Source organism: Cricetulus griseus, chromosome 3 (assembly GCF_003668045.3).
Source record: "Cricetulus griseus strain 17A/GY chromosome 3, alternate assembly CriGri-PICRH-1.0, whole genome shotgun sequence".
NCBI lineage: Eukaryota > Metazoa > Chordata > Mammalia > Rodentia > Cricetidae > Cricetulus > Cricetulus griseus.
In genome coordinates, this window is record NC_048596.1 from 196,647,729 (window position 1) to 196,671,391 (window position 23,663).

Sequence of the window (23,663 nt, forward strand, 5' to 3'; positions counted from 1 at the left end):
TTGTCCCTCTGCTTGTGTTTGTGTCCTGATCTCTTATTTTATTTTGGTTTTTCAAGACAGGGTATCTCTGTATAATAGTCCTGGCTGTCCTGGAACTCACTCTGTAGACCAGGGTGTCCTCAAATTCACAGAGATACACCTGTCTCTGCCTCCCAAATTCTGGAATTAAAGGTGTGTGCTACCACACCTGCCCCACCCCCTTTAAAAATTATTATTTATTTATAGCATGATGTGTAAATTTGTATATGAATATGTACATGTGTATACAAGTATACATGTGTCTATTGTATTTGTCTCTGTGTGTACATGTGTGTATGTATGTATGTGTATCTATATTTGTATGTCTGTATGTCTCTATGTCTGTATGTCTGTGTATACAGGTATATGTGTGTGTGTTCATCTCTCTCTGTTTATCTTTTTCCAGCTCTAAGGATGTAGGACAGCCAGGTGGCCCACTGCCCAAACCCACATTTCAAACATATGTACAGCATCGTTAGTGCCATCTTCTATCAGCTGTTTTTAAATGCACCACCATGCTGTATTTATTAAGACCAAAGCGCAACCCTAGTTGGCTCCTTTTACCTGCTGTATAATTCTCTGCCCAATTTTCCTTTTCCATCACCAATCAATTTACCATCCCCCCTACTGATTGCACTTTGATTGTGTCTGCTTTCGTCAGGCCTAGGTTTTCATCTGGTTGATTGAGGTAGTGTCACATGACAATGGATGCTTTGGGCCTTTGGGCCCTGTCCTTCATGCTACTCAAGCACAAAGTGGGGCATTGCCGTGATCCCAGGGTGGACAGGCAGTGACATGTTTTGGTGTGTCACTTTGACCCGACTCTGTGCAGCTGGAGACGTGCCTATATAGTGGTGTAATTGACCTGAGAGAGTTTGGACACTTTGAATGTTCTACATTCTTGGTGCGCTTTCCGGCTGGGCCCTTGCACACAGTGGGCATCCCATGGTCCCCTGGGCTCTGGCCCTGAGGCCTCCTCCCTGGGAGCAGGGCAGGGCTTCACTCTGGCATCTAGAGAGCAGCTGAGCCCTGCCTCTCTACATAGTGCCTTTGGTCTCACAGGCTTAGCTGGGACCCTGGAGGTTTTCCAGGGTGGGAGGTGAGAATCGTGGCTTTCTCAGGACACCCTACCTGCCCTGCAGATCTCTCTAGAACTCTGGTTCATCTTTCATCCCCTCTCCGCCTATGTTCACCCTGCCCCTGACAGTCCCAAGCCCACGTGACAGGTACACACGCGTTTCTGCATGAGCAAAGACTGGGGGAGATTTTGGCTAAAGGGACAGAGTCCTCCCTGTGCTGGTTTGGTGGTGTTGGACATAGCTGACTTAGGTCTAACTTGCTGTATCCTGCTTCCTCTTTTCTTTCCAGAACCTCCGGTGCCCAGCCTTGCCTCAGGAGCCCAGGCTGCCCTTTCCCCTTAGCTGTGGCTGCAGGCTTGGGGCCATGAGCTGTCTTCTATATAGTGTGATCCCAGTGGGGCTGGCTCTGCTGGTTTGTGGAGCACAGGCCTTTTTCCTCCCCAACACCACAAGCCTGGAGAAGTTGCTGAGCAAGTACCAGCAGGCAGAGCCGCACTCGCATTCACGGGTGCGCAGGGCCATCCCCTGGTCCGATCGCCAGGAAATCCTCATGCTGCACAACAAGCTGCGAGGCCAGGTGTATCCTCCTTCCTCCAACATGGAATACATGGTGAGCAGCCCACAGGGGTGAGGGCAGGCAGGGGCTTTTTGAGAGGTCTCGTGTAGCCCAGGCCGTCCTGAACGTGCTATGTAGTTGAGGGTGACTCAACTTCTGATTGGTCTGCACCAGCCTCTTAAGTGTTGGGGTTACTGGTGTGCATGACTCTCTTTCTGACAGCTTAGGCTGGCTCCACACTTGCCATGCAGTCATGATGACCTTGAACATCTGATTTTCTGCTCCATCTCTCAAGTGCTGGTATTGCAGGTGTCCACCAGCACGCCCAGTTTATGCAGTGCTGGGATGGAGCCCAGGGTTTCATGCATGCTAGGCAAGCACTCTGTCCACTGAGCTACCACACTCTACCTACTGAGCTGCCATACTCTAGCCACTGAGTTACCACACTCTACCCACTGAGCTGCCACACTCTACCCACTGAGTTGCCACACTCTACCCACTGAGCTGCCACACTCTACCCACTGAGCTGCCACACTCTACCCACTGAGCTGCCACACTCTACCCACTGAGCTGCCACACTCTACCCACTGAGCTGCCACACTCTACCTACTGAGCTGCCATACTCTAGCCACTGAGTTGCCACACTCTACCCACTGAGCTGCCACACTCTACCCACTGAGCTGCCACACTCTACCCACTGAGCTGCCACACTCTACCCACTGAGCTGTCACACTCTACCCACTGAGCTACACTCCCACCTCACCTTTTCTGTTCTGATGCCTCATTTCTCTCTTTCCTTCAGTGAAATCAAGGCCTGACTTCTCTCCCTGTTCAGCCCTGTCTCTGTCCTTGTCCCCCAAGTTACAGCCCCACTCCCTCCGGCAAGCAGCCACTGATTTTCTTTCAGAGACTTCTCTGGTACTAACAGGTCCTCCATGGTCTCAAGATCTGGAATGAGTGGCCAGCTATGTGGGCCATGAGCAAGGCCACCTTTGGGGGACACAGTATGAACCCCATCTTTTTCCCTGGGAAAGCTGGGCACTCTTCCAAGATGTCAGCCCATGGAGTGGCTGTGTGCTTTTTTTTGGGGGGGGGATTAGAAATATAAAAAGACACCCTGGGTTCCAGGTGCTTTTGCAGCTGCTCTGTGTGATGCCTGGCTTTTGCCAAGGATGACAGATGCCAGAGAGGTCATCCCTCCTGAGCTCTTGCTACAAGCTGTTGGGGTAGCCAGATGAAGAGCTCATTTGTCCCTGAATTCCAAGGTGGAAACATCCCCCTTGGCTGGTTTTCCAGAATTGGAGTAGGGATGAGGATGGGGAGAGGCTGGTCACACCCCACAGGGTCATCTGCTGTCCACTAGCCCAGATCCTCTACCTCAGTAGCTTTTAAACCTTCAGACACTGAGTCCCACTGCTCCCCAGGCACTGCCCAGGGTGGGTGGGTGCAGCTCACACATGGATGAGGCCTCCAGAGATTGCTCAGAGAGGCCAGGTCCTCATACCTCCTTGTCAAGGCTGAGGCAGCTCCTGTTGGGGGGGGGACCATGCCCTAGCAGCACTCCCTTGGCAGGTGGGTGGGGTGGAGTGTCATCCCATCAGAGATGCCATGGAGAACTGGGTTGGCGGTGTGAGCATGGGGACCTGAGGGACCCTGGTGGGAACCTGGGAGAACAGGAAGTATTAACCTCAATCTGCAGATGGGAAACTAGACTCAGAGAAGCTGATCTGGAAGGGACTGGCCCTTGGCATACATGGTGAGGCTGGCTGTTCCCACACCTGCTGCTCAGAGAGGTATATGGTAAACATGAGAGTGTTGGGAGACTGGGCTCCCTTCTCTACCGTTCAGCCTTCTGCATGCCTGAGGCTTAGCTAACTGGGGATTTCTGTGGAGTTATTGCACCTATGTTGTATGCGTGTACAGAGGAAGAACTTGTCCTTATGGGGCTGCTGACCAGAGGAACAGCCCCCTTCCCCCCCTAAGCAGGCTTCTAGAGGCTGAGGTAACATTGTGAGAAGCTGAGTAGAGTAGCAGGTGAATGGAACTCAAAAGGCCAATGCGGGACTCAAGGCAGTGGCCAAAGCTCGAGGCTGAGGTGGTCACAAGTAGGAGTAGGAAGAGTGAACTCATATGCAGGGAAGGGTGTGAGGGTGGTGAAGCCTCACCACCTCCCACATCTGGTTGCCTAAAACGGAAGCAAGTAGGGTGCCTCTGAGGAGCTGTGTGGTATTGAATTTTTGATTTTTTGCCAACATGTCATGGTGTTCCTCCTGGATAGTCAGTTGCACTCATTGGGTCTCACAGACCTACAGCCAGATCCTGTCTCTAGACTACCTGTGTGTGTTTGTGAGTGTGTATGTGTGACTGTGGCCCAATGGCCTGACTTCTCACAGCCTCGGCTCTCTTTTCTGTCAAATGAAGTAAATGGGCACTCTCCAAGACTGTGGCAGGAAGGCAAGGAGAGACTTGGATGCATCCAGGGATAGCAGTGAGGATGTGGGTGGACTCTCAGCTCCTGAGGATGGCCAAGGGTGATCAGGGCTCTCACCTGCCCTTTATGATTGCTGTCTTTGGGCATCTCCTCCCCCCCCCCAGTTTCACACTCACTGAGGCTGAGAGAAGCTGGGCTCACAGGCATCTGTTAGAGGCCCAACGAGAGCTCTGACAGCCCTGGGATTGGGGTTTCTGCCCTGCCCTCCTGATGTCTGTGCCGTCTCTCTCCCCTGCAGACTTGGGATGAGGAGCTGGAGAGGTCTGCGGCAGCATGGGCACAGGAGTGCCTGTGGGAGCATGGGCCCGCCAGCCTATTGGTGTCCATCGGGCAGAACCTGGCTGTGCACTGGGGCAGGTAAGAGTAGCCGGCACTCCTAGCTGCAGCATCCTCCCACTTGAGTGTGATCTGGTGGCTGCAGGGTGGCTGGCACAGAGAGCTTGGCGTTCCTGTGTGTTGTTAAGATGTGGTGTGGTAGAGTACTTGCCTGAAAGGTTCAAGGCTCTGGGTTCTGTCCCCAGCACCATAAACAAACAAATCATCTAATGGGGCAGCCTGCAGCTCTGGAAGGCTCAGCTCTTCATTTATGGCCTACTGCTTGGCCAGAGAGTGATGTATTTTTACAAAATTCCAACTGCAGCCCAGTCTGCCACCCTGGATGGTACCCCTTTCCTTCTACCAGCCTGCTTCCCTCTAGATTCGTGGTGTCTCCTTGTGCAAGAATGGCTTGTCCATCTGACAGACCCACATACAGCCTTTCTGTACCCATGGCTCTGGCTTGGAGCTTGGCTCTGTTCTGAGGCCCTTCGGTCATCCCTCCAGGGGCTCTGGGACGGTGATGGGATCCTTGATGGGTAGGTTTCCTCCCCTAAGGCATACTAGCATGGTACAGTGTTCCTAGGAATGACAGGAGGGCTCCCTTCTGCCCTAGCTCTTTATGACATGTGCCTCCAAGGGGCTGACCAGGGTGGGAGGCTGTGTCCTGGGGACTTGCTGACCGCAGCTGCTGCTGCTTGGCCCGGGCAGTAATTGTTACAAGACCTCAAACTGCTTGGCTGACCACAATGCTGTCACAAATGGTCATTCTCTACAAACCACTCTGTTTACACTTGCTGGTGACCAAGGGACTGTGGGTTCACAGAGGAATTATTATTCTTCCTGATTGAAACAAAACAGAACAGTGGCTCACACCTGGAATTCCAGTGCTCAGGAAGAGGAGGCATGAGAATCTTGAGTTCAAGGCCTGGGGCAGTGGCCCCCAGCTGTGGTCTTAGCCATGTGTCATTCTTCCGCTATTTACTTTGTGTCTGCTGGCCTTGATATCCCCTTCAAGTGAACCTATATGGGTGTCTACCCTCCTCCTCTCTGTCTCCTTACAAAACCCTCCTGCTTGGTCCTGACCAACCCTGTTTCTGTCCTCCCTCCCTCCCTCCCTCCCTCCTCCTCTCCCTCCCTCCCTCTCTCTCTGCCTCTCTCCCTCCTTTCTTCCCTTCCTCCCTCCCTGCCTCCCCCTTCCCTCCCTTCCTCTTTCCTTTTCTCCCTTCCTCCTTCCCTTTCTTCCTCATTCCATTCTTCCCTCCTTCCTTCCTTTCCTTCTTCCCTCCTTTCTTTTTTCTCTTCCCCCACCCCTCGGGAGCTTCCCACATGGAATCACGATTGCTGAGCCACACACTCCATCCCTTTTCTCACTTTTTGAGTCAAGTTCTCACTGAAATTGTCCAGTGAACTCACTCTGTAGCTCAGGCTGGCTTTGAACTTGACATCCTCCTACCTTAACATCCTCAGTAGCTGAGGTGACAGGCCTCCAGCCCCTTGCCTGCCCTGCACACCCTCTCATCTTACACCAAGGTGGTCTTGGCTGCAGTGTGGCTGAAATCTTCGGTTCTTGAGTTGTTTGTATTTCACCTGTTGTGTATGAAAATGAATACATAATTAAGCTAGCAAATATAAATCTCTCCTGTACACACAGGTGGCTTGGATGCCACCCAAGATGGGGCAGTTTCAGACAGGCGCTGGCAGGGTTGGGAGCCTGTGGACCACCCACCACTTCTGTCCCTCTAGGTACCGCTCTCCTGGGTTCCACGTGCAGTCCTGGTATGACGAGGTGAAGGACTACACCTACCCCTACCCCCACGAGTGCAATCCGTGGTGCCCAGAGCGCTGCTCAGGGGCTATGTGCACCCACTACACACAGGTAATTTGGGGTGAGGCACTTAGCCTGTGTCTCAGACCTGGGGAATGTGTTTGCAAATGTGAATGCTGCAGTGCTTACTACCTGAGGCCTTTGCTCTAACTCAGTGCTTCTCAGAGCACACTGGTTGGGTCCTGTTGCTTGCTATGGATGAGTTCACAGGATGAGAAACTTGGAGTATGCTCTGGAAACCTCTTTGGCAATTTACATGGCTGAGGTCTTTCACTATTGTGTGCATATAGCTTGTTTTTAAAAGGCATGTGCACTACCCCAGTGGGTTACCCTTCTCTGGTGCCCCATATACCAGAGTTGCTCTGGGGAACCCTGCCCCTGAGCTGTAGTAACACAGTGATGTCTTTTCAGATGGTCTGGGCCACCACCAACAAGGTTGGCTGTGCTGTACACACCTGTCGAAGCATGAACGTCTGGGGAGACATTTGGGAGAATGCCGTGTATCTTGTCTGCAATTATTCTCCAAAGTAAGATGGCATTGTCTTGATCACATAAGATGGCTGGGATGCACTTGTTTGCCACAGGGACAGAGGAGGGGATTAGCTAAAATTGGTTTCAAGAGTGAAGTTTTAGTTACCTCACCAACAAAGAGTCTAGAAATCACTGCTTCTAGGTGAGCAAATGGCTTGGATAATCAGCAAGGACTTGGGCCCTTCTTAAGGTCCTCATGGCCCCAAAATGGCTGCAGAGTTCCAGCACTGCATCTTTCTATACAATTCTACTTCACATTGTAGAAATATAGGAATGGGTTGTCTCCTTTGACATCTCTCCACAAAATGTTCTTGGCCAGAATTAGACCGATCATAGACAAGGGGACCACAATTGCACCAACTGAGTTTATGAGTCATCTCCCAAGGCTACTTGGAGTAGCTGTTGTCTGGCAGAGTGGAGAGAGAGGAGGGGGCAAGAGAGAGTGAAAGGTAAGGGAGGGGAAGGGGCTGAGTAGTTTTGTTTTCCCTGCAATGGAGCCACCAATGGAGTCCAGAAGACATGCTCTCCCACCAGGCTGGCTGGTTTGTGTCAGCTTCTCCTTCCCTTCCTGAAGAGGCCACACCAGGTCTCTCCTCAGCATCTCTGTCTCAGTGCGTCACTCACCCAATGGCTCACTGCACAGATATGTGCAGAGCAGAGTCACTTACCCGTTTGCAGTCTGCGGTTTGAACAATGATGCTGGCTGCCATCCCGGCACGGGCACTGGCACTGTGGCGGGCTCTCTGACATGCTTATTTACTGGAGAAATAATGCAGGCCAGAGGAGGTGGAGTGAGGTGGAGGTTGGGAGGGGAAAGACTGGAGAAACCATGGAGCGTGGCTTTGGGGCTTTGAGGCAGCAGCTGAGCAGTGACATTCTTGCAGGCTCTGGTCCCTGAGGCAACTCCTAGCACAGCTGATGGTAGAAAGTGAGGGACAACTTGGATTAAATCTTTGTGTTTAAAAAATGCTGGCAGCTCTCATCAGAAACACAACTCTTGGGGCTGGTGAGATGTCTCAGCAGGTAAAAGGGCGTGCCTCCAAGCCTGATGACCTGAGTGTGATCCCCAGGACCCATATACCAGAAGGAGAAAACCAGCTACCACATGTATACACAGTACACACTAAATAAGTAAATGTGAAAAGATTTTTTTTTTTTTAAACAGAAATGAAACGATCCCCGTCCCTGACACTATTCACTCCCCTTTCTTGGTAAAGGTACCATATTGTCACGATCTTCTACTTTACCAGCCTAGGACCTGTAGTAACCACTGCAGGCCAGGGCCTAATGGCAGACACTTGCTCATGCACTGTTTGGGAGGGTAGACATCTAGAATGAAGGCCTGGAGGCTCTGGTGCTGGGAAGGTCTCCCCTGGCTTGCAGATGCCTATCTTCCTGCTGTGTGCCCACATGGCCATGAGAGACAGCAGATACCTGGTGAGCGTGTGCTTTGAGACTCTTCTCATGAGGGTACTGGTCCTACCGGAGCAGGGCTCCACTCTCCTGATTTCATCAATCTCAGTTACCTTCCTAAAAGCCCATATAGAAATGTGGCCACCGGGAGGTTGGGCTTCATTGTGAGGGAGGGAGGCATTGCCTGTGAGACCATCCACAGTTTGTTTGCTAGTTACCTTGGACTGCCGTATGATATTCCGTGCTTCCCATGGCCTTTTCCTTCAAGAGGCATCCCCGGTCTCTGAGCTGGTCAGGCCACCATCGTGGAACCAGGGATGGAACAATGACCAAGAGCTGGGAATGGTGCAAGATGAGCCTGGCTCTTGTTCCTGTGGCCCTCTTGTGTAAGGAGAATGCCATGAGCTGGTCAGAGGTTTTGGAGCCTGGCCATCTACTGTCTGACTAGAGAGGCCAGCCAGCCTCTGTGAACACTGGTCTCTGCCCTTATAGGCCTGAAAGCCTGGGGGTGTCTATCATTGAGGAAACAGGATCCAGTGTGCTGAGGAGAACTGCTTTTGGGAAGCGGGACAAACCCTTGTGGGGCCTCAGCTTTCTGGCTCTCCAATGAACAGTGCGGGGAGGGGGGATTTCAGTCCATACCTGATGTCCCACTAAGGTTTATCTCAGAGTTCCCCACTGTGTGTCCCCAGCTCAAATACTTGCAGTGTTAGAACTGTGGAGTCTAGCCAGGCATTGGTGGCGCACGCCTTTAATGCCAGCACTTGGGAGGCAGAGGCAGGCAGATCTCTGTGAGTTCAAGGCCAGCCTGGTCTACAGAGGGAGTGCCAGGATAGACTCCAAAGCTACACAGAGAAACCCTGTCTTGAAAAACAAAAAGAAAACAAAACAGAACAACAACAACAAAAAGAACGGTGGGGTCCACACCAATGCCCAGAGGTTGTCTTGACCGTCCAGGTGGGTCTGTGGGGGAGGTGTACTGTGGTAGTAGCAGAAGAGGAGGCAAGACCCCTTCCCTAGTGTGGATACCCCCCTCTGTGGCTCAATGATGTCATCACTCTTTGGCCATTGGAGTGGGCTACAGGATGCATAGAAGAGTCTGTGAGGTCTCTCAGTGGCTCTGGCAGGAGCCCCGCCTCCCTAGAAATCAACCAAGGATCACCCTCTTTGCTTTATAGACACTATCAAGAGTCTTTCCCAAGGATTATCCTGGTGGCTACCCACTGTATGGTTAATGAACCATGGCTCAGGGGAGGGGACACTGTCTGAGGTTGCTCAAATAGGTCTGGGGCTGCATATGTCACCCAGGGAGCCATTCCTCACACAGTGCTCAGTGGCGACAGTCTCATCATTGTGCCCAGAGTTCCCTGGATGACTGGAACTGGAGGGGGAGGCTACTTTTCCTGTACCAGGACGGTGTTCTCCCAACATTAGGGACTCTGTTTGAGGTTTCCCCTTGGGCCTAAAGGATGGGGTTCATAGTGTTTCTGGTCTGTCTCCAGGGGAAACTGGATTGGTGAGGCCCCCTACAAGCATGGCCGTCCCTGCTCTGAATGCCCGCCCAGCTATGGAGGTGGCTGCAGGAACAACCTATGTTACCGAGGTAGGTGGTGTGAGGGTCCCAGCCCTGGTGTGGCTTCCAGCCCTCTGAGCCACAGGTGGTGAAGGCTGAAATGGAAATGAAAGTCAGTTCCAGACTCACCCCTGTAGCCACCCCTGCCACCCTTTAGGTCTGTGTCCCTCTACTCTCTGTACTTGGCCCCTGCCACCTGCAGACCCCGCTGTACTGAGATGTCCCCTCTCCCCAAGGTGGCTTCATGGCCTGGCCACAGTGTACATAGCCCAGACTCCCTCCTCACCTTCTTTAGTGTGTCTACTTAAGACAGAGGGTTGTAAGTCAGAGGTGGTGGCTCATACCTGTCATCCCAGCAGTTGGGTAGCTGAGGCAGAAGGATTGCCACAAATTTGAGATTGGCCTAGACTACATAGCAACTCTATTTTACCTCCTGGAATCTCTCCACAACAAACCTACACACACACACACACAAAAAAAAAAAAATCAGGTTTTTGTTTGTTTGTTGTTTTTCAAGACAGGGTTTCTTTGTGTAGCCCTGGCTGTCCTGGAACTCACTCTGTAGAACAGGCTGGCCTTGAACTCACAGAGATCTGCCTGCTTCTGCCTCCTGAGTGTTGGAATTAAAGGCGTGCTTCGTCATCATCCAGCAAAATCCAGGTGATTAACATGAAATGCAAAGCAAGCGGTTTGTGTTTTGCCCAATCAGTCGCAGGCACTGGTGCCCTTGTCCTTTATCTTCTTGAGAGTGACTGCTGTTAAGGCTGTCAGGGGGAATGGCTGCTTTCTGCCTGTGACTGTTGGCTCACACAGGGCTGCTTAGAAAGCATCCATTTTCCCCCCACCAAAAACACCATATGTTCTCACACTTAACACTGTCTCAGCATTCTGGAATAGTTCTGTCTCTCAGAAGTTGTATCTCAGAAGTGTGTGGGGGGGGGGCGATCCCCAGCTGAGCAGATGTCTGTGGCTGAGATTTATGTTCTGTATGACACTAACAGCTGGCCAGGGCTGACAGGGTAGGGGGTGAGCAGGCTCTGCTGCAGGGGAGGGTGGGTATGCAGTGGTTACCCTCTTGCCTGTACTGTCCTTGGATGGACACCGGGTCAGTCTGTGGGGCTCTGGGATGTGAAATAGCAAAGGTCCTAGTTCATAGAAGGCCAAGCTCTTTCCCACTCCAGCTAGCTGATATGAGGGACAATACCAGAGATAGAAGCAGGGACAGATACCAGGAACAGAAGCAAGGACAATTGAAACTCCTGGGGGTATGGGACATGAACTGCCTTGTGCCGTCACTGTGACAGCTTTTGCCTGGAGTCAAGTCTGATGTCCCCATCTTCAGGGAGTCTAGATGTCAAACAGACATACACCTGCCACCATGTTCTCATGACCTCCAAACTCCTCGGGAACTTGGTTACCCTGTTATTACAGCTGCTGGTGCACTCCAGGGCCCTGGGCAGGTGTGCCCTGCGTGCTGGTGAATAAACAGACCCTCTCCTCCACAGAGGGCTCTTTCAAGAAGTCAGAGCACACAGAGGCCCCAGACACGAGCTTACCCATCCCACGGTGCCCATGTACTTATTCCTTTATTTGTGGTGGAAAACACCCAACTTTGCTTGGCAGACATTGTCGTTTTCTTAGCTAACCATGCAGAAAACCTCCCCTAACTCAGCTTATCTACATAAGCCACTAAATAAGGGTGTGCCATGGCACCCTTAAGGCCATGACCTATAATGGGGACACAAGGATTTAAGGATAAGGATAGAAGTTTCATTTTATCCGGTACCTCCCTGTGGGGGATAACAGGCCAGGGAGGTACCCAACTCCCTGTCCCAGCTTTGTGAGCCAAAATGGGCCTCTTTTCCATCCCCTTGCCCCTCTGAGCCTCAGTTTCCTCATATGTTAAGTGGTTGCCATGTCTCTTATGGCAGAAAGATGAGGATTGAGGGTAAGGGCCTGAATGCTTAGATGGCACTAGTCACAGAGCCAGGGGGACCTGTAGGGGTGGCAATACCCTGGGCCCTGAGACCCTGGCTTGGAGCAGACTATGTGTTGAATATCCTGGGATTGAACAGAGCCTGGTCTATACAGGGATAGTTATTAGGATGTACCTAAGTCCCTTTGGGACACACATCTCACAGAGGGGATTGGGTGCATGTTTTTCAGCTTTCTGCTTTCATGTGTGGGTCTGGGGGCTAGGACTGCCTGCCCTTGTTTTGAAAGGGTGCATTACCTCAGACCCTTCCAAACCAGATTTCTCTCAGTAAAGTTGTCCTTTTGAGTCATCAGATCCTAAAGCCAATGGAAGAAACCCAGCTCACTCCCAGACAGCCTGGCTGTCAACGACGGGTTGTGATGGCTGCATTGATGGGACAGGCATTGAGGCTGCCTGTGCAGCTCAGGGGCTCTGTGGAGGTTCAGCCCAGACTTGGTGCTGCTATACTTTGGGAATTCCAGCCTTGGGAACCTCAGACCTTGCTGGTGGGTGTTCTTTTTCCTTGGCTTTCAAGGGTTTGAGTCACTTGTTCACTTGGGATTTTGTTGAGCTTGTCCTGTGAATGGGGTGTTGAGGGGTACGGTGGGCCATGAAGTTGGGGCTCCTGGTAGCATGCCTTTTCACCTCTGCCTTCCCTGTCCCTTCTCCTCTCAGGCCAGGGCTAGTCTGGGATGAATCAGCCCCCACTCACTGCCCAGTGCTCCACCTAGAAAGACAGGGGCACCTCACTTGTTGGCCCTTCGTTTGGGTACCTGTCATGGTGGCAGGGGACATCACTCAGTAGCCCTTGGGGATGATAGGCCTCTGTGGAATCAGAGGCCTGTGGTGCTTCAGTCTTCCTCCTTGAAATAGTCTTGGTCCAAGTACATTTACTGATTGTCCAACTCTGCACGGGAGATAACGTTTTCTCATGAAGGAGACTGCTAGCTTGGGGGACGGAGGACTCACTCCCCTCACTGGCCTCTGGGAGTGTTAATGAGCAAGGTTAAGGTGGGTGGGCTGAGCTTTGAAGGGGTGGTGAGGGAGGTGTGGGTTTATTGGACATCAGAGAGCTTCTGTACCTTCTTTGAGGTGTGTGGAAGGTGCTTCCTGGCTCTACCATACAGACATTTGTGGAGAACTGTGGCTCTTGGTGGGGCCGCCTGGGGGTAATGTGGCACAGGAGGCCCAGCTCACCCTCAGGCTCTGCTTTGGCTGGAGGTCAGTTTGGTGTCCTGGTAGTCCCACTTTATTGTCCTTCTGAATGGGAATGGAGGTTAGTGACCTGATGCTTAGAGGCGTGAAGTGCTTTGAAACAGGGTGGGGGCATGGGGAGGGGAGGGCATGGTAATGGAGGAGTAACATATGATGCCCTGGGGTGGAAAAAGATTGACACCGAGCAAACCGTAATCTTTTAAACCAGGAGCTGGGGCTTCCCATACTTCCATGTACCAGGTCTAATGCTCTTTGAGACAGGATCTGGTTATGTAGTCCAGGCTGCCTTGAGCTCACAATTCTCCTGCCTCAGCCCTAATGTGAAGGTTGCAGGTCTGTGCCACAAGTCCCGCCCTTTTAATAGAGAGTGTACTGGTTAGGATATTTATTTATTTATTTATTTATCTATTTATTTTGTCCGCTTGACATAAGCTAGTGTCATCTGGGATGAGGGAGCCTCTACTGAGAAAATGCCTCTGTCAGCTTGGCCAGGAGGCATGCCTGTGGGGGCATTTTTCTAGATTAGTGATTGATGTGGGAGCGCCCCTCAGCAGGTGTTCTTGAGTTGTATAAGAAAGAAGGTTGAGCAAGCCATGCAGAGCAAGCCAGTAAGCAGCCCTCCTCCATGGTCCCTGCATCAGCTCCTGCCTCCAGGTTCTGGCTTTGGCTTCCCTCACTGAACTGTAATCTGTAAGTCAAACAAACCCTCTACTCCCCAAGTTATGTTTGGTCATGGTATTTATCACATGAATAGAAAGCCAACTAGGGCATCTCACAATGTGGGCTAGATTGTCATGTTACTCACTTTATAGCCACGTTGGCCTTGAACTTGAAGCAATCCTCCTGCTTTACCCTGCATGCTGAGATTACAGGCATGAGCCACTAGCCAGGTCCAGTGTTAAGACAGTAACTCTCCATTGCTGAGCCATGGCTTGAGCCAGGTGAGCAGTCCCTGTCACTAGGGGTAGAAGTGTGTCTCTGTCCCTGTGTCTCCAACAAAACCAGAAATCAGAGGGACCTTGGAGAGAGTTGCAGCTTTGAGGCTATGGTTAGGGACGGGGACAGATGATTGTATGGAAGAGGAGGTGGGACAAGTGACCATTCTGACATCCAGGTGTGCGTGCTACACTCCACCTCCACCCAGGGCTAATTCTCCGAGGTCCAAAGTAAACATGGAAATGAGCTGACCTTCCATCCTCTCTCTGGGCTGGTAGAATTCCACCTGGACAGGCCTCTCCCCAGCGTAACCTCCTCTCGCTAGTTGAAATGACTCTTTGTGAAGCCAAATCTCAGAGCTTAGTCTGCAGTTTCCAAATCTTAGATGGCTCAGGCTGAACAAACCTTTAATCCTAGCATGTGGGAGGCAGAGGCAAGCAGATTTCTGAGTTTGAGGCTAGCCTGGTCTACACAGCCTTAACAACAAAACAAAACCAAAGAGCATTTTGGTTGAATCCAACATGTTCTCTTTCTTTTCCCTTATTACTTTAGAGGAGCCCTACAGTCAGAAACCGGAGGTGGATGAGATGAACGAGGTGGAACCACCCCCTGCTCCCGAGGTTCAGCCCAGGGTGGTCAGACCCTCGAAGCCCAAGAAGACCCCAACCATCAACTTCATGAGTGAGTTGATGTTCCCAGCCTCGGGGACACCATCCCCACCCCCAGCCACCTTAGCTAGGGGCTGGTGGAGAAGGGGAACTGGGTATCCGGCAACAGGGAGAATGTGGGCCAGAGCTGGCTGGGGTGCAACCCCAATTCTTATTTGAAAATGATACTTTTTTTTAAAGATTTTATTTATTTATTATGCATACAACATTCTGCTTCCATGTATATCTGCACACCAGATGAGGGCACCAGATCTTATAACGGATGGTTGTGAGCTACCATGTGGTTGCTGGGAATTGAACTCAGGACCTCTGGAAGAGCAGTCGATGCTCTTAACCTCTGAGCCATCTCTCCAGCCCCGAAAATGATACTTTTAAGTCATGGAAGCAAGCCTGACAGGAGGTTGCTGGGACGGCGCTTTCCTCCAGGCAGAATGTTGTGTTTGCTTGTTTGAAGGCAGAGTCTCATGGAGCCCAGGCTGTGCTTGAACTTAATGTATAGCCAAGGATGACCTAGAACCCCCTCATACTTCTGCTTCCATATCCATCACATCTAGTGTTCTCGGTGCCTAGGACATAGCCCAGGGCTTCCTGCATGCAAAGCAAATGCTGTACCCACTGAGCTACACACCCCACTCCAAGGCAGATAGTTTAATTTTAGATTTCCCCTGAGTCTTTCAAAGGGAATCTGGCATGGAGTTGGGCTTCTCTGGGATATACTGGCCACTCAGGAATCAGTGTGTACATCTAGGCTGGTGCTGGGATGGTTCAAACATCCTTTCCCAGGTTCTGACTCTCAGATCAGGCCCTTTCTCAACTCTTTAAGGCTCCATTTACTCATCAATACTAGGGAGTGACCACACCTATGACAGGCTGACTGCAGAGATGGCTTGCAGGAGTGTGAGTGAGCCACCCAGAATCAGTGGATGGCTCCCTGCACTTTGATAACAGTGTGAATTGCTTCTAATCCCCAGGATCCTTGTGTACAGGCTGGAATGAGGGCTCTCGCAAGCCCTGTGGCCTATGAGTACACCTCCGACATCTAGCCCTTGTATAAATCTCACTCTGTGTATATTCCACGTCCCACAAGCCATGCCCCTTGTATATCCCTCTCCTTTGTAAGCCTTGCCTTCTCAGAGCAAGGTGAGGTTATGGCAACCTTCATGGTCACATGGTTTTTATTTAGTGCTCATAACAACCTGATTAAGGGTAGTAGTTGGATCTCAGTGGAAAATAACTTGTATAAAGGTCACAACTTCCTCTGGAGCTGGGCATGGTGATGGAGGCCTGTCATCCCAGCATACTGGAGGCTGAGACAGGAGGATTTCAAGTTTGAGGCCAGCCTAGGCTAATAGTGAAAACCTGTCTTTAAAACAGAGGAGGGAGGGGGAACTTGGATTGGAATGTAAACAATAAATTAATAAAAAAGCTAAAAAATGACAAGAAAAAAAAACAGGAAATAGAAATAAAGTCTATTTCTGCTGTTCAAGCCGCCTACAGAAACCCATAGCCAGGAGGTACAGCTCTTGCTCTGGTTATGGTATGGATTCCAGAACATTCCAGAATGTCTCTTGGAATGGGGGAGGGGTCTTCTAACCCAGATTCACCCTCCTGGTCTCACAGTCCCATCTCCATGTCTCTCCTAGCCCAAGTGGTTCGCTGTGACACCAAGATGAAGGACACATGCAAGGGATCCACCTGTAACAGGTGAGGGTGCGGCTGGGCTGGGCTGGGCTGGGCTGGGCTGGGCTGGGCTGGCTGGCTGCCTTAGGACCCTCCTGAGACACACGTCCGTCACATGATCTGCTTGCTTCCTTCTCTGAGCCTCCTGGAAACATGTGAGTCAATGGCACTTTTACTGCTAGCACAATGCACACCAGACTGTACCATGTGCTCCATGTACTAATTAGACTGAGCTTGACACTCCTTTGTCCCATCCCCCAACCATGACACCCACTGTCACACCTGACCACCACCTTCGATTGAGCACTTGGCTGACGAATGATCTATCTCTGTTACATGTCATCAGACTTACTCAGCTGTCATTCCTAGGGTACATGAGACACTGAGGTGGGATACCTTGTATATTAGGGAATTTTGGGCAATCTCCAAGACCTTGATCTCTATCAAATGCCAGTGGGGACAACCAAAACTGGGGATAGCATCCTCAAATAACCAGTGTATCCTAATGGGCACTGGGCACACATTACTGCCAAGTGCTTTGTCTATGGTCCAGAGATGGCTACACCCTGTGGGTATGTGTGTGTGTAGGTCCCCCATGAAGTGTATTATGGGAGTAGTAGACAGGAAACCTCTCATTGTAACTGGTGTTTCTCAACCCAGATAGGGGCTGGCAAACCATTGCTCACTTCAGTTTGTAGCTGACCCCTTCGTGTGCATCCTGCCCTTGGAGCTGGTTTCAAGCTCCCTGAGGTTTAGTCAGCAGCTGCAGTCTCTAAGGGTGCAGCAGGATGCCCTCCCTAGGCAGAACAAGAGACCTGTTCCCCAAGGGGTGTTAGCCTCAGATAATGGAGTGTTGAGAGAGTGTGACTTAAAGAGTGTTGAGAGAGTGTCACTTAAGGCTTCTTGCCAGCATGCTAGCACAGTTTGAGTCTATCAAGAGCTGAGAGGAGATATCTGAAGCACCCGTTGGAAGAAGGTGGCTCTCCATATGACCCAATGGACCTGGAGTCCATTCTGTGGGAGAGTCCTTCACTCACACAAAGAGTAACATGAAACAGTAGCCAGGATGTGGCTGTCCCAGGGGTACACCCATTGGGTGCCCTGCTCAGCTATGGAAGCCTCTGCAGTACTGTCCTGTGGGAGGAAACCACTGAGTGTTAGTGACAGAAGCCAGATGTGGTGGAATAACCACACCCAAACCCAAGGCAGCATTTGCCGTCTGCACTGGGTAAACAGGGTAGTATGCCTGGACCACATCTCATGAGAGCTCTGGAGCCGTCTAAGCTCAGCCGGTGAGATGGCATTCCCTGGACAGGAAGAAGCTGTGGGTTTGTCTACAGAGGCTACAGAGGCCTCCAGTCAGCCAGGGTACCACAAACAATGGCAGCCCAGCTCACTGTAGAAGTAACATTCACTAGGCTTCCCCACAACACCCCCACCCCACTTTAAAGGTATTTTAATTCATTGTATAATGTATAAAAAAAACCCAAGCCAAGCATCCCCAAACCCCCTCAGCTTGGCATGCCCCCCTTCTTTATCCAGGTAGCTGAGGCCAGTCCTGCTCATGCGTTCACTGGTCATTGTTGAAAGTCCACCAGTATTCCTCAGACCCTTCGTTTTTTTGTTTGTTTGGTTTTTTTTTTTTTTTTTTTTTGTAGCTTTGCAACAAACTGACATATGGTGACACAAAGTTACATTTGGCTGTGCCTCTGTCACCTGCTGCCATGTGTCTAGTCCCAGTACACTTTATGCACAGTTGGATAACTTGTTGACTTTGTTGTTGTTTGTTTTTCAAGACAGAGTTTCACTGTGTAGTGTTCTGGAACTCATTCTGTAGATCAGGCTGGCCTGGAACTCACAGAGATCCACCTGTCCCTGCCTCCCCAGTGCTGGGATTAAAGGTATGCAGCCCACCACCCTTCGAACTTGCTGATTTTTTACTGGGCATGTACATATTTACTTTTTGTTTTGTTTTGTTTTTGGTTTTTGGTTTTGTTTTTTGAGACAGGGTTTCTCTGTGGCTTTGGAGGCTGTCCTGGAACTAGCTCTTGTAGACCAGGGTGGTCTCGAACTCACAGAGATCTGCCTGCTTCTGCCCCCCCCCAGTGCTGGGATTAAAGGCGTGCGCCACCAACACCCGGCCATGTACATTTTTACAAGGGAAGTTGGAGGGTCTGTGGACACGAACTTGGAGGCTTTCCTATAGGTTAGTTTTTGGTCTGTGGTGAACAGGGGCCTCATTGTTCTGTTAACCTCATTAAACAACAATCCTTGGGCTTGGGAGACAGCTCAACACAGGTAAAGACTTGTTGTGCAAGTGTGAGAATCAGAGTTTTAGCATCCATAAAAAAGCTGGGTGTGGGTCTATAACCCGAAGGCTGGAGGGAGGAAGCACGGACGGGGGACCCCAAGGATTTACCAGCTAGTCTGCCTATCTAACGGGTGAGCCCCAGGTTTAAAGAGAAACTTGTCTCAAAAAATAAGGTGGAGAGCGATCAAGGGAGATATCCAACATTGGCCTTTGGCCACTGTACCACATATGTACTCACACACACACACACACACACACACACACACACACACACAGACAGGATAGTGTACACCTGTCACACTAACACTGAGGAGCAAAGGCAGGAGGATCGTCAAGTATTTGAGGCCAGTCTTAACTACATAATAAGTTCCAAGCCAGCCTGGGCCACAAAGTAAGACTCAGTCTCAAGACAAATGGGCTAGAGAGATGGCTCAGCAGTTAAGAATGGCTTCTCTACATGGAGGCTAGACTTTGAACCCTAGCACTTACACTGATGACTTACAAACACCTTTAGCTTCCTCTCCAATCTATCTAAACAGCTCTTCTGACATCTGCAGGCACCCACACATACACACAGAAACACACATAATTGTTCACAGTGGTGACATTTCTGAATTCAATAAGAAAGCTAGCAAGGAAACATGGCAACGTCACTGGGCAATTTCACCAATGAGCTTTGCTTTATTTACCCATCAGGTACCAGTGCCCGGCAGGCTGTCTGAACAATAAGGCGAAGGTTTTTGGATCTCTGTTTTATGAAAGTGTGAGTATGGGCAGTATTTCTGTACCCGGCACGTGCAAAACCCCACCAAGTAGCTTAAAGGAAATGAGATTTATAGAGACTGGTGTTCTGTCCTGGCTCAACCTGAATGGACTGATCCACATGGACTAGTGGCGCTAAAGCCCCTGAAGCCGCTTCTGGGAACCAGGACTGAATGTTGCTGCGGCACTGGGGTCAACATGCTTGGCTAAAAGGGCTTAAGCAGCTAGGATAACCTCTTAAGCCATCCAGGAGCAAAGGTTGGGCTAAGGACGGCAGTGAAGGGCTGGGTGGGGTGTGTTTTGGTCCAACTTTTTGGCATTTGGTTGGCCAGGGACAAGTGCCTCAGATGGTTCTGGGAGAGGAACTCTGTACATTGTGGTCTCTTTTGTGCTCTGTAGTCTTCCAGCATATGCCGGGCTGCTCTCCACTATGGTGTCATTGATGATCGAGGTGGCCTAGTGGATGTCACCAGGAATGGGATGGTACCCTTCTTTGTCAAATCCCCAAAAAATGGTGTGGAGTCCCTGAGGTACCTGTCATGTATGTGTGTGTGTGTGGGTGGGGGGGTACTGACAGTGTTCTTTTATTGTAAAAGCAATTTTGAGGGCTGGGAGACGGCTCAGTTGTTAAAAGTGCTTGCCTTGCAAATACAAGGACCTGAGTTTGAGCCCTGTGTGGGCATGTATTGTAATCCTGGCACTGGGGAGGCAGAGAAGGAGGGTCCCCAGAGCTTAGTGGCAGCCTAGCCTACCTGCTGAATTCCAGGCCAGCAAGAGGCTCTGTCCCTTGCCCCCCAAATGTGGATGGAGCCTGAGGCTGATCTCTGGCCTTCACACACATGTTCACACACTTGCATGTGCACACCCAAGCATACAATCCCTCACCCCATGTATTACTGAGACTCTGAGAAGTATCTAAGGAAACAGGAAAACAAAAGACAACCCACGTGGCACAGCTGACTAACTCCTGTGGGCCACCAGCCAGCTGATCCAGTCAGAGGTCTCCAAGAATTGGGCCACCTGGTTATGTTCTGGATCTTACTTCCTCTAGCCTCTAATCCCTGGCCCTGCTTTACCTTATGCATTTAAAAACCTTTATTCTGTCTGAAGCAGGATCACCATGAATCTGAGGCTAGCCCACAATACAGTGAGTTCCAACACTGCTGGAACATATATCAAGAAACCAAAAACAGAAATGTATTAGTCTAAGAAAGGTTCTGGCTGGGCAGTGGTGTTGCACACTTTTAATTACAGCACTTGGGAGGTAGAGGCAGGAGGATCTCTGTAAGTTTGAGGCCAGCCTACAGAGCTGGTGCCAGAAACAGTCAGGGCTACACAGAGAAACCCTGTCTTGAAAAACCAAAAAGAAAAAAAAGGGGGGGGTGGGGGATTCCCCAGGCTGCTGGAAGAGTCCTTGGCGACAAAAGTTTATGCAGTCCCATTCTAGAATAGTCTAAGCTTTTCAGTTCCCATGCTTCAGGCAGAGCAGTGTGAAGCACACAGACTGTTAGGAGGACTCAGTGTGCTCTGACTCGTGTTTTCCTTTCCAGCAAATACAAGCCTTCCAGCTCCTTCACGGTGTCAAAAGTGAAAGGTAAGCAAGCCAGGCCTCGAGGGAGTAAAGTAATGCACCGGGCTCTGGGATTTCCCAGGAAATCTCCCTTTCTTTGTAGTTATCATTTCAGCCTGAGGCCAATGTTTCTAAGAAAGGCTATCAGGAGAGGCCATGTCTCTCACTGTTATTATTTCCTTCTTTCCTTCCTTCCTTCTTTTCTTTCTTTCTTCCTTTCTTTTCTTAGAGTTTCTCTGTGTAACCCTGGCTGTCCTGGCACTCACTCTGTAGACCAGGCTGACCTGGAATTCAGAGATCTGCCTGCTTTAGCCTCTACTATCCACTTGTTCTCTCACTGGTTTCTAAGCATATCTCTGGTTGTAAATGGCCAGAGACTCGGGGTCATGGCTGCCATCTGAATACCATAGACATGGTCAGTGCCAGGGCTGCTGTTTAAAGGCCTTGATGGGTGGAATCACCATCCTGGAAGGGATAGACGCTGGGGAGATGAGAAACTGAGGCAGGAGCTAGCGATCGGGCCATTTTGGCCACTGGGATCATCAAACTTCTCCACGAGTAGACACAGAATCACACCTGGGATAGTAAAAGATGACAGCAGGGGACATGTTTCAAAAGCAAGCATCAGTGTTCAGATGGCAAGCATGAGACTCTCATAGAGAGACCAACGGAGATGTATTCACCTGCAGACACACTGGGCTGTGGGGCTGTCTCCACTCTGTTGACCCATGAGCCATGACCTGACACTTTGTCTCCTGTTCTCAGAGAAGGGTGTGGACTGCCACACCACAGTCGCACAGCTCTGCCCCTTTGAGAAGCCGGCCACCCACTGCCCGAGGTAAGAGGGACTGAGGCCTCTCTCCTCAGCTGTCCTCCTGCAGGCTTATCTGGGGTATGGCTCTGTCCATGCCAGGTATGCATAGAGGGCTCTGTGCTGGGCTGTACCCAGAAGTCATCTGTTATCTAAGCTGGAGATACCTAACTCCCACCCTGGTCCCCCTGCTCCTCATGGGTGGCAGGTTAAGATCATTGACTACCGTGGGTCCCACAGACCCAGAGCCTCAGTGGGAAGAGCTTTCAGCATGGGCACTTCCCTACCCTAGCTTTGGTGAACAGAACAGCCACTGTGTCTAGCTGAGCCTTGACTCACCAGAGAGGGCTCTCCTTGTCCTGGAGACCCATTCTCTAGAGCCCATTGGAAGGGGACACAGACACACAGACACTCAGACACACACAGACACACAGACACACAGACACACACACACACACAGAGACACACACAGACACTCAGACACACACAGACACACAGACACACACACACACACACACACAGAGACACACACAGACACACACACACACACAGACACACACACACACACACACACACACACACACACACACACTTTCCCTGCCTGGTGCCTGGTCCTTCCCTTCCTCCTCAGGAGCTGCCTCAACCTGGCTGATTGGCTTCCTTCCTGCCAAGCATCCTGCCTGTCTCTGGGCCAGGTGGCTTTTAGCCGCCATCTTGGCTTCATGGTCCCTGGGCTCAGTCTGTGGTAAACTGTTCCAGACAGACACAAAAGGCCTTTTCTTAGGCAAAGCTAATGCTTTCTTCCTGGCATGGGGCTTGCCAGCCACCTGGACCCACCCATTTCCAGTCTGAGGAGCCCTCTTCATCCCTGGGGCCATCAGTTGGGCTGAGGCCCCCAGTGCCATAGTAATCTAACCCTTCCTTCCTCAAGTTATCTGTGCCCTTCTTGGAATATTCTGAGTCACTGAGGTGAGGGCCCTCCACCCTTCCTCCGCATACAGGGAAGTGGCCTTAAAAACTCTGTTGATAACAATCTATGTTCTGCACCCACAGCACACCCCGCCAACACCCAGGGAAGGAAGGTGTAATCCCACAGCCCAACACACCTCTCCTGAGACCTTATTCCTCTGCTTTGTTTCTTTGTGACTTTTTCTATGGGATTTTAAAGTTCTACATGCATGGTTAAAGACAAGGATGTGTTTCCCACCGCCACTTTGGGAACATTGTTTCCTTTCCCTCTGTCAGTGCTGGGCTTGATCCTGGGCCCTGTATGTTCGAGGAAATGCTCCACCCCTGAGCTATGATTCCAAGGCCTCTGCATTGTGGTTTTTTTTTTTTTTTTTTTTTTTTTTTTTTAAAGAGAGCAAGCTGGAGACTAGCAAGATGGCTCGGTGGGTGAAGGTACTTGTTGCCAAGCCTGACAAGCTGTGTTCAATCCCCAGGACCCATGTGGTGAAAGAACAGACTCCTGCAGGTTGTCCTCCAACCTCTACACATATGCCATGTCATGTTTGAGTTCATACACATATGCACCACACACACACACACACACACACACACACACACACACACACACACCCCAAATGAAAATGTGATGAACACAAAGAGCAAGATGGTATGATAGTTTTGTTTCCTCATTTAAAGAATGTGAATCTGAAAACTTAGACAAGGAGTGATTGAAGGACGCCGTCTCCTGCTGGTCCCCCCTTCCTACAATTGCTTCTCCATTTCCAGGGTCCAGTGTCCTGCACGCTGTGGAGAAGAGCCGTCCTATTGGGCACCTGTGTTTGGAACCAATATCTATGCTGATGTGAGTAGGGCCAGCTTTCTCAGTGGCCACCTCAGAAACCCAGTCCCAAGGTGTGGAAGCCTTGATCTGAGATCCCATGCCATAGCCTCTGGTTACACTTCCTGCAGCCATGGCCCCAGTG

General features: G+C 50.7%; 1 protein-coding gene across 1 annotated transcript in view; it reads left to right on the top strand.

The window, feature by feature from the left end:
* The first annotated feature begins 1,461 nt into the window (after positions 1 to 1,461).
* Positions 1,462 to 23,663, top strand: part of Crispld2 (cysteine rich secretory protein LCCL domain containing 2) — a 42,187-nt gene continuing 19,985 nt past the window's right edge. The window contains exons 1-13 of the mRNA XM_035442718.1: positions 1,462 to 1,707; positions 4,383 to 4,501; positions 6,206 to 6,338; positions 6,699 to 6,814; positions 9,734 to 9,834; positions 13,546 to 13,548; positions 14,483 to 14,611; positions 16,242 to 16,302; positions 19,286 to 19,352; positions 19,751 to 19,881; positions 20,902 to 20,945; positions 21,687 to 21,759; positions 23,467 to 23,542. Of these exons, the coding sequence (XP_035298609.1) occupies positions 1,462 to 1,707; positions 4,383 to 4,501; positions 6,206 to 6,338; positions 6,699 to 6,814; positions 9,734 to 9,834; positions 13,546 to 13,548; positions 14,483 to 14,611; positions 16,242 to 16,302; positions 19,286 to 19,352; positions 19,751 to 19,881; positions 20,902 to 20,945; positions 21,687 to 21,759; positions 23,467 to 23,542 (1,299 nt within the window). The remainder of the gene's footprint in view (positions 1,708 to 4,382; positions 4,502 to 6,205; positions 6,339 to 6,698; positions 6,815 to 9,733; positions 9,835 to 13,545; positions 13,549 to 14,482; positions 14,612 to 16,241; positions 16,303 to 19,285; positions 19,353 to 19,750; positions 19,882 to 20,901; positions 20,946 to 21,686; positions 21,760 to 23,466; positions 23,543 to 23,663) is intronic.